The 12184-nt window shown below is 55.3% G+C and overlaps 1 protein-coding gene across 1 annotated transcript in view; it reads right to left on the bottom strand.

The window, feature by feature from the left end:
* Positions 1-12184, bottom strand: part of LOC107307752 (rhodopsin kinase GRK1-like) — a 59037-nt gene that overhangs the window by 31376 nt on the left and 15477 nt on the right. The window contains 3 exon segments of the mRNA XM_085534230.1: positions 4273-4356; positions 9291-9448; positions 11542-11669. Coding sequence (XP_085390356.1) covers positions 4273-4356; positions 9291-9448; positions 11542-11669 — 370 coding nt within the window.

The following is a 12184-nucleotide window of genomic DNA, read 5'->3' as shown; positions in this document are numbered from 1 at the left end:
GACACATAGAGACACATAGGGACACATAGAGACCCATAGCGACCCATAGGGACCCATAGAGACACATAGAGACCCATAGGGACACATACGGACACATAGGGACACATAGGGACCCATACAGACCCATAGCGACCCATAGCGCCCCATAGCGCCCCATAGAGACCCATAGGGACCCATAGGGAGCCATAGAGACCCATAGAGACACATAGAGACCCATAGAGACCCATAGCGACCCATGGCGACCCATAGCGCCCCATAGAGACCCATAGGGACCCATAGAGACCCATAGAGACCCATAGGGACCCATAGGGACCCATAGGGAGCCATAGAGACCCATAGAGACCCATAGGGACCCATAGGGAGCCATAGAGACCCATAGAGACCCATAGGGACACATAGGGACACATAGAGACCCATAGGGACACATAGAGACCCATAGGGACCCATAGGGAGCCATAGAGACCCATAGAGACCCATAGGGACCCATAGGGACCAATTGAGATGCATAGAGACCCATAGGGACCCATAGCGCCCCATAGCGACCCATAGGGACCCATAGCGACCCATAGGGACCCATAGAGACCCATAGAGACCCATAGCGCCCCATAGGGACACATAGAGACCCATAGGGAGCCATAGGGACCCATAGGGATCCATAGAGACCCATAGCGACCCATAGCGACCCATAGCGACCCATAGCGCCCATAGAGACCCATAGGGACCCATAGAGACACATAGAGACCCATAGAGCCCCATAGCGACCCATAGGGACCCATAGCGACCCATAGGGACACAGAGACACATAGAGACCCATAGAGACACATAGGGACACATAGAGACACATAGGGACACATAGGGACCCATAGAGACCCATAGGGACACATAGAGACCCATAGCGACCCATAGAGACCCATAGAGACCCATAGGGACACATAGAGACCCATAGAGACACATAGAGACCCATAGAGACCCATAGAGACCCATAGAGACACATAGCACCCCATAGCGCCCCATAGCATCCCATAGCGCCCCATAGGGACCCATAGCGCCCATAGCGACCCATAGCGCCCATAGAGATGCATAGAGACACATAGCGCCCATAGAGACACATAGAGACCCATAGAGACCCATAGAGACACATAGCGACCCATAGCGCCCCGTAGCGACCCATAGCGACCCATAGAGACCCATAGAGACCCATAGAGATCCATAGAGACACATAGAGACCCATAGAGACCCACAGCGCCCCATAGAGACCCATAGGGACACATAGAGACCCACAGAGACCCATAGAGACCCATAGAGATCCATAGAGACCCATAGCGCCCATAGAGACGCATAGAGACCCATAGCGCCCAATAGCGCCCCATAGGGACCCATAGCGGCCCATAGAGACCCATAGGGACACATAGAGACCCATAGCGACCCATAGGGACCCATAGGGAGCCATAGCGACCCATAGGGACACATAGGGACACATAGCGACCCATAGGGAGCCATAGAGACCCATAGAGACCCATAGAGACACATAGAGACCCATAGAGACCCATAGGGACCCATAGAGACCCATAGAGACCCATAGGGACCCATAGGGAGCCATAGAGACCCATAGGGAGCCATAGGGACCCATAGCGACCCATAGAGACCCATAGAGACACATAGAGACCCATAGGGAGCCATAGAGACCCATAGAGACCCATAGGGAGCCATAGAGACCCATAGGGACCCATAGGGAGCCATAGAGACCCATAGCGACCCATAGCGCCCCATAGCGCCCCATAGCGACCCATAGCGACCCATAGCGACCCATAGCGACCCATAGAGACCCATAGCGCCCCATAGGGACACATAGAGACACATAGAGACACATAGAGACCCATAGGGACGCATAGAGACCCATAGGGACCCATAGAGACACATAGGGACGCATAGAGACCCATAGGGACCCATAGCGACCCATAGAGACCCATAGAGACCCATAGAGACACATAGAGACCCATAGAGACCCATAGAGACACATAGAGACGCATAGCGCCCCATAGAGACCCATAGGGACCCATAGGGAGCCATAGAGACCCATAGCGACCCATAGAGACCCATAGGGAGCCATAGAGACCCATAGAGACCCATAGAGACACATAGGGACACATAGAGACCCATAGCACCCCATAGAGATCCATAGAGACACATAGAGACCCATAGGGACCCATAGAGACATAGAGACACATAGACACATAGAGACCCATAGGGACCCATAGAGACCCATAGAGACACATAGAGACCCATAGGGACCCATAGGGACCGATAGGGACCCATAGAGACCCATAGGGACCCATAGCGCCCCATAGAGACCCATTGGGACCCCATAGAGACCCATAGCGCCCCACAACGCCCAATAGAGACCCATAGGGACCCATAGAGACACATAGAGACCCATAGAGACCCATAGAGACCCAGCCCCATATCCAGCCCCATATCCAGCCCCATATCCCCCCATATCCCGCCCCATATCCCGCCCCATATCCCGCCCCATACCCAGCCCCATATCCCCCCATATCCAGCCCCATATCCAGCCCCATATCCCGCCCCATACCCAGCCCCATATCCCCCCATATCCCCCCATATCCCGCCCCACATCCCCCCATATCCAGCCCCATATCCCGCCCCATATCCAGCCCCATATCCCCCCATATCCCCCCATATCCAGCCCCATATCCCGCCCCATATCCCCCCATATCCAGCCCCATATCCAGCCCCATATCCCGCCCCATATCCCCCCATATCCAGCCCCATATCCCCCCATATCCTGCCCCATATCCCGCCCCATATACCCCCATATCCAGCCCCATATCCAGCCCCATATCCCGCCCCATATCCCCCCATATCCAGCCCCATATCCAGCCCCATATCCCGCCCCATATCCCCCCATATCCAGCCCCATATCCAGCCCCATATCCCCCCATATCCAGCCCCATATCCAGCCCCATATCCCCCCATATCCCGCCCCATATCCAGCCCCATATCCAGCCCCATATCCAGCCCCATATCCCTTCATATCCAGCCCCATATCCCCCCATATCCCCCATATCCAGCCCCATATCCAGCCCCATATCCCCCCATATCCCCCATATCCAGCCCCATATCCACCCATATCCAGCCCCATATCCAGCCCCATATCCAGCCCCATATCCTGCCCCATATCCAGCCCCATATCCTGCCCCATATCCCCCCATATCCAGCCCCATATCCCCCCATATCCAGCCCCATATCCTGCCCCATATCCCCCCATATCCAGCCCCATATCCTGCCCCATATCCTGCCCCATATCCAGCCCCATATCCCGCCCCATATCCAGCCCCATATCCAGCCCCATATCCTGCCCCATATCCCCCCATATCCCCCCATATCCAGCCCCATATCCCGCCCCATATCCAGCCCCATATCCCGCCCCATATCCAGCCCCATATCCCCCCATATCCCCCCATATCCAGCCCCATATCCTGCCCCATATCCAGCCCCATATCCAGCCCCATATCCCCCCATATCCAGCCCCATATGCAGCCCTATATCCAGCCCCATATCCAGCCCCATATCCAGCCCCATATCCAGCCCCATATCCTGCCCCACATCCCCCCATATCCAGCCCCATATCCAGCCCCATATCCAGCCCCATATCCAGCCCCATATCCTGCCCCACATCCCCCCATATCCAGCCCCATATCCCGCCCCATATCCAGCCCCATATCCCCCCATATCCTGCCCCATATCCAGCCCCATATCCTGCCCCATATCCAGCCCCATATCCCCCCATATCCAGCCCCATATCCCGCCCCATATCCAGCCCCATATCCCCCCATATCCAGCCCCATATCCCCCCATATCCAGCCCCATATCCAGCCCCATATCCCGCCCCATATCTCCCCCCATATCCAGCCCCATATCCAGCCCCATATCCCCCCATATCCAGCCCCATATCCCCCCATATCCCCCCATATCCAGCCCCATATCCCGCCCCATATCTCCCCCCATATCCAGCCCCATATCCAGCCCCATATCCCCCCATATCCAGCCCCATATCCAGCCCCATATCCCCCCATATCCCCCCATATCCCGCCCCATATCCCGCCTCATATCCCCCCATATCCCCCCATATCCCCCTATATCCAGCCCCATATCCAGCCCCATATCCAGCCCCATATCCAGCCCCATATCCAGCCCCATATCCCCCCATATCCAGCCCCATATCCTGCCCCACATCCCCCCATAACCCACCTGGGGTCCCGGCGTATCCCTTGGTTTTGGTCTGTCCGTCCTTCAGTTCCACCGCCAGCCCCAGATCGGACAGACGGACATGGCCTGGCCCCATAGATGACACTCAGCACCTCTGCCCCATAGAAACCCTGCCCCATAGAAAAACCCTGCCCCACAGAAACCCTGCCCCATAGCAGCGTCAGCCCCCCATAACAACCTCCCCCCATAACCCCATATCTCCCCCCATAGCCCCATATCTCCCCCCATAGCCCCATATCCACCCCATATACCCCAATATCCCCCCCCATAACCCCATATCCCTTCCCATAATCCCATATCCCCCCCTATCACCCCATATCCAGCCCCATATCCACCCCATATCCCCCCATAACCCCCCCATCCCCCCATAGCCTCCCCATAGCCCCATATCCACCCCATCCCCCCATATCCCCCCATATCCTGCCCCATATCCAGCCCCATATCCCCCCCCATAACCCCATATCCCCCCCTATCACCCCATAACCCCCCATAACCCCCCCATAACCCCCATCACCCCCCATATCCACCCCATATCCCCCCATATCCCCCCATAACCCCCTCATTACCCCATATCCTCCCCTATCACCCCATATCCCCCCATAACCCACCCCATCTCCAGCCCCATATCCCCCCATATCCAGCCCCATATCCCACCCCATATCCCCCCATATCCCGCCCCGTATCCCACCCCATATCCCCCCATATCCTGCCCCATATCCCCCCATATCCCCCCCTATCACCCCATACCCCGCCCCATATCCACCCATATCCCCCCCTATCACCCCATATCCCCCCATATCCCGCCCCATATCCCCCCATATCCAGCCCCATATCCTGCCCCATATCCCCCTATAACCCCCCATATCCCCCCTAACCCCTCCATAATCCCATATCTCCCCCCATAGCCCCATATCTCCTGCCATAGCCCCATATCTCCCCCCATAACCCCCATATCCCCCCCATATCCCCCCATAACCCCCCATAACCCCCCATATCCCCCATATCACCCCATATCCACCCCATATCCAGCCCCATATCCCCCCATATCCACCCCATATCCTGCCCCATATCCCCCTATGACCCCCCATATCCCCCCTAACCCCTCCATAACCCCATATCCCCCCCTATCACCCCATATCCTGCCCCATATCCAGCCCCACATCCCCCCATATCCAGCCCCATATCCAGCCCCATATCCCGCCCCATATCCCACCCCATATCCCCCCATATCCTGCCCCATATCCCCCCATATCCCGCCCCATATCCAGCCCCATATCCCCCCATATCCCCCATAAACCCCCATATCCCCCATATCCCCCCATATCCCCCCATATCCCCCCATATCCAGCCCCATATCCCCCCCATAACCCCATATCCCCCCTTTTCCCCCTTCTCCAGCCCCATATCCAGCCCTATATCCAGACCCATATCCAGCCCCATATCCCCCCATATCCCCCCATATCCTGCCCCATATCCCCCCATATCCCCCCCATAACCCCATATCCCCTCCCATAATCCCATATCTCCCCCCATAACCCCATATCCCCCCATATCCACCCCATATACCCCTATAACCCCCATATCTCCCCCCATAACCCCATAACCCCCATATCCACCCCATATCCCCCCGTATCACCCCATAACCCCCTCATAACCCCCCATAACCCCCATATCCCCCCATATCCACCCCATATCCCACCCCATCTCCAGCCCCATATCCAGCCCCATCTCCAGCCCCATCTCCAGCCCCATATCCCCCCATCTCCAGCCCCATCTCCAGCCCCATATCCACCCCATAACCCCCCCATCCCCCCATAGCCTCCCCATATCCACCCCCATCCCATAACCCCATATCTCCCCCCATAACCCCCATATCCACCCCATATCCCCCCATATCCCCCCATAACCCCCTCATAACCCCATATCCCCCCCTATCACCCCATATCCCCCCATATCCCCCCATATCCACCCCATATCCCCCCATAACCCCCATATCCCCCCATATTCACCCCATATCCCCCCATAACCCCCCCTTAACCCCATATCCCCCCCTATCACCCATATCCCCCCAATCCCCCCCATAACGCCCCCATATCCCCCCCCATAACCCCATATCCTCCCCTATCACCCCATATCCCCCCATATCCCCCCATATCCAGCCCCATATCCCGCCCCATATCCAGCCCCATATCCCCCCCATATCCCCCCATATCCCCCCCATATCCCCCCATATCCCGCCCCATATCCCGCCCCATATCCCCCCATATCCCCCCCTATCACCCCATATCCCCCCTATCATCCCATAGTCCCCCATCTCCAGCCCCATCTCCAGCCCCATATCCCGCCCCATATCCCCCCATATCCAGCCCCATATCCCCCCCATATCCCCCCATATCCCCCCCATAACCCCATATCCAGCCCCATATCCTACCCCATATCCCCCCATATCCTGCCCCATATCCAGCCCCATATCTCCCCCTATCACCCCATATACCCCCATATCCACCCCCATATCCCGTCCCATATCCTGCCCCATATCCCCCCATATCCAGCCCCATATCCAGCCCTATATTCAGCCCCATATCCAGCCCCATATCCCCCCATATCCAGCCCCATATCCCCCCATATCCCGCCCCATATCCCACCCCATATCCCCCCATCTCCAGCCCCATAGCCCCCATATCCCCTCATATCCATCCCCATATCCACCCCATATCCCCCCATATCCCCCCATAACCCCCATATCCACCCCATATCCCCCCATATCCCCCCATAACCCCCTCATTACCCCATATCCTCCCCTATCACCCCATATCCCCCCATATCCTGCCCCATATCCCCCCATATCCCCCCATATCCAGCCCCATATCCCCCCATATCCCCCCCATAACCCCATATCCCCCCCTATCACCCCATATCCACCCCATATCCAGCCCCATATCCCCCCATAACCCCCATATCCCCTCATATCCACCCCATATCCCTCCCTATCACCCCATATCCCCCCTATCACCCCATAGTCCCCCATCTCCAGCCCCATATCCAGCCCATATCCCCCCATATCCCGCCCCATAGCCCCCATATCCCCCCATATCCAGCCCCATATCCCGCCCCATATCCCGCCCCATATCCCCCCATATCCAGCGCCATATCCAGCCCCATATCCAGCCCCATATCCCCCCATATCCCCCCCATAACCCCATATCCCCTCCCATAATCCCATATCTCCCCCCATAACCCCATATCCCCCCATATCCACCCCATATACCCCTATAACCCCCATATCTCCCCCCATAACCCCATAACCCCCATATCCACCCCATATCCCCCGTATCACCCCATAACCCCCTCATAACCCCCCATAACCCCCATATCCCCCCATATCCACCCCATATCCCACCCCATCTCCAGCCCCATATCCAGCCCCATATCCAGCCCCATCTCCAGCCCCATATCCCCCCATATCCAGCCCCATATCCAGCCCCATATCCCCCCATATCCTGCCCCATATCCAGCCCCATATCCCCCCATATCCTGCCCCATATCCAGCCCCATATCCCCCCATATCCCGCCCCATCTCCAGCCCCATATCCACCCCCATATCCCACCCCACCTCCAGCCCCATATCCAGCCCCATATCCCCCCATATCCCCCATATCCAGCCCCATATCCAGCCCCATATCCAGCCCCATATCCAGCCCCATATCCCCCCATATCCAGCCCCATATCCACCCCATATCCCCCCATATCCCCCCCATCACCCCATATCCCCCCATATCCTGCCCCATATACCCCATATCCTGCCCCATCTCCATCCCCATATCTCCCCATATCCAGCCCCATATCCCGCCCCATATCCCCCCATCTCCAGCCCCATATCCAGCCCCATATCCAGCCCTATATCCAGCCCCATATCCAGCCCCATATCCCCCCATATCCCACCCCATATCCAGCCCCATATCCCGCCCCATATCCCGCCCCATATCCCCCCCATATCCTCAATAACCCCCCATATCCTGCCCCATATCCCCCCATATCCCCCCATAGCCCCCATATCCACCCCATATCCCCCCATATCCCGCCCCATATCCCCCCATATCCCCCCCATCACCCCATATCCCCCCTATCACCCCATATCCCCCCATATCCCCCCATATCCACCCCATATCCCCCCATAGCCCCCCATATCCCGCCATAAACCCCCATAACCCCCCATAACCCCCCATATCCCCCCCATAACCCCCCCATCACCCCATAACCCCCATATCCACCCCACATCCACCCCATATCCCCCCATATCCCCCCATATCCCCCCATATCCCCCCCATAACCCCATATCCACCCCCATATCCCCCCATATCCAGCCCCATATCCAGCCCCATCTCCAGCCCCATATCCCCCCCTATCACCCCATATCCCCCCATATCCAGCCCCATATCCTGCCCCATATCCCCCTATAACCCCCATATCCCCCCCCCATAACCCCATATCCCCTCCCATAATCCCATATCTCCCCCCATAACCCCATCTCCAGCCCCATATCCCCCATATCACCCCATATCCAGCCCCATATGCTGCCCCATATCCAGCCCCATCTCCAGCCCCATCTCCAGCCCCATATCCCCCCATATCCCCCCCCATAACCCCATATCCCCTCCCATAATCCCATATCTCCCCCCATAATGCCCCATATCCCCCCCTAACCCCCCCATAACCCCATATCCCCCCCTATCACCCCATATCCAGCCCCATATCCCCCCATATCCAGCCCCATATCCAGCCCCATATCCATCCCATCTCCAGCCCCATATCCTGCCCCATATCCAGCCCCATCTCCTGCCCCATATCCAGCCCCATCTCCTGCCCCATATCCAGCCCCATATCCAGCCCCATATCCCCCCATATCCCCCATATCCCCCCATATCCCCCCATATCCCCCCATATCCAGCCCCATCTCCAGCCCCATATCCCCCCATATCCCGCCCCACATCCCCCCATACCGGCATCATCCAGCAGCACGTTCTCGGGCTTCAGGTCCCTGTACACAATCCGATGTTGGTGCAGATGCTCCAGGCCCAGCAGGATCTGAGCCGTGTAAAACATGGCCCGGCCCTCAGCAAAACCCGGGTTGGCCTCGTCCACGTTGTACATGTGGTACCTGAACACGCCAAGAACACGCTAAGGACACGCTAAGGACACGGTAACACACCGATAACACGGCCCTCGGCAAAACCCAGGTTGGCCTCGTCCACGTTGTACATGTGGTACCTGAACACGCCAAGAACACGCCAAGAACACGCTAAGGGCACGCCAAGGACATGGTAACAATGTGGTGAGAACATGGTAAGGTTAAGCCATTAACATGGCAATAACATGGCAATAACATGCCAAGGACACAGTGAGAACAGAACAATAACATGCCAAGGACATGGTAAGGACATGCCAGTAACACGCCAAGAACACGCTAAGGACATGCCAAGAACATGGTAACAACATGGTGAGATCATGGTAATGATATGGTAATGATATGGTAATGATATGGTAATGATATGCCAATTACATGCCAATAACATACCAATAACATGCCAATAACATGCTAAGGACATGCCAAGAACATGCCAAGGATATGGTAAGGACATGGTATGGATATGGTAAGGATATGGTAATGATATGCCAATAACATGCCAATAATATGATAAGAACATGCTAAGGACATGCCAACAACATGCCAAGGACATGGTAAGGACATGGTAAGGGTACAGTAAGGATATGGTGAGGATATGCCAATAACATGCCAAGGACACGGTGAGAACACAACAATAACATGCCAAGGACATGTTAAGGACACGCTAAGGACACGGTAACACACCGATAACACGGCCCTCGGCAAAACCAGGGTTGGCCTCGTCCACGTTGTACATGTGGTACCTGAACACGCCAAGAACACGCTAAGGACACGCTAAGGACACGCTAAGGACATGCTAAGGACATGCTAAGGACACGGTAACACACCAATAACACGGCCCTCAGCAAAACCCGGGTTGGCCTCGTCCACGTTGTACATGTGGTACCTGAACACGCCAAGAACACGCTAAGGACACGCTAAGGACAAGGTAACACACCGATAACACGACCCTCAGCAAAACCCGGGTTGGCCTCGTCCACGTTGTACATGTGGTACCTGAACACGTCAAGAACACGCTAAGGACACGCTAAGGCCGTGGTGAGAACATTGTAAGGATAAGCCATTAACATGGCAATAACATGCCAAGGACACAGTGAGAACAGAACAATAACATGCCAAGGACATGGTAAGGACATGCCAGTAACACGCCAAGAACACGCGAAGGACACGCTAAGGATGTGGTGAGAACATGGTAAGGATAAGCCATTAACATGGCAATAACATGGCAATAACATGCCAAGGACATGTTAAGGACATGCCAGTAACACGCCAAGAACACGCTAAGGACATGCCAAGAACATGGTAACAACATGGTGAGATCATGGTAATGATATGGTAATGATATGGTAATGATATTCCAATAACATGCCAATAACATGATAAGAACATACTAAGGACATGCCAAGAACATGACAAGGACACGGTAAGGACATGGTAAGGGTACAGTAAGGATATGGTGAGGTTATGCCAATAACATGCCAATAACATGCCAATAACATGGTGAGAACACAACAATAACATGCCAAGGACATGCCAAGAACATGGCAAGGACATGGTAAGGATATGCCTATAACATGCCAAGGAGATGCCAAGGACATGCCAAGGATATGGTAAGGATATGGTGAGGATATGCCAATAACATGGCAACAACATGCCAAGGACACACTAAGGACACAGTGAGAACACAACAATAACATGCTAAGGACATGCCAAGGACACACTAAGGACATGCCAAGGATATGGTAAGGATATGCCTATAACATACCGATAACATGCCAAAGACATGCCAAGGATATGGTAAGGATATGGTGAGGATACTCCAATAACACGGCAACAACATGCCCAGGACATGTTAAGAACATGCCAAGGACATGCCAAGGACACACTAAGGACACGCTAAGGACACGCTAAGGACACGCTAAGGACACACTATGGACACACTAAGGACACACTAAGAACATGCTAAGGACACACTAAGGACACACTAAGGACACACTATGGACACACTAAGGACACACTAAGAACATGCTAAGGACACGCTAAGGACACGCTAAGGACACGCTTACCGCAGGTCGCCGCCGTTCATCAGCGTCATGACGAGGCAGAGGTCGGTTTTGGTCTGGAAGGCGCAGGCCAGGGACACAATGAAGCGGCTGTGAACACGGGCCAGGATCCGCTTCTCTACCAGGGCTGCCTGAACATGCCAAGAACACGCCAAGGACATGAGAAGGACATGCCAAGGACATGGGAAGGACACGCCAAGGATGTGATAAGGACACAATAAGAACATGAGAAGGACACGTCAAGGACATGGGAAGGACATGATAAGGACACGATAAGGACACAGAAAGGACATGCCAAGGACACACTAAGGACATGCCAAGGACACGCCAAGGATATGGGAAGGACACGCTAAGGACATGGGAAGGACATGGTAAATACATGCTAAGGACATGATAAGGACACAAGGACATGGTAAGGATGTGATAAGAACACGCCAATGACATGATAAGGACACGGTAAGGACATGGAAAGGACATGATAAGGACACACCAAGGACGTGAGAAGGGCATGGGAAGGACACACCAAAGATATGATAAGGACACAATAAGAACATGAGAAGGACACGTCAAGGACATGAGAAGGGCATGATAAGGACATGCAAAGGACGTGAGAAGGACACACCAAGGACATGATAAGGACATGCCA

This window comes from Coturnix japonica, unplaced genomic scaffold (assembly GCF_054131305.1).
Source record: "Coturnix japonica strain WE unplaced genomic scaffold, WE-NBRP24 Scf079, whole genome shotgun sequence".
NCBI lineage: Eukaryota > Metazoa > Chordata > Aves > Galliformes > Phasianidae > Coturnix > Coturnix japonica.
The sequence above is the reverse complement of the archived record's forward strand: the minus strand, read 5'-3'. Positions and strand labels throughout refer to the sequence as shown.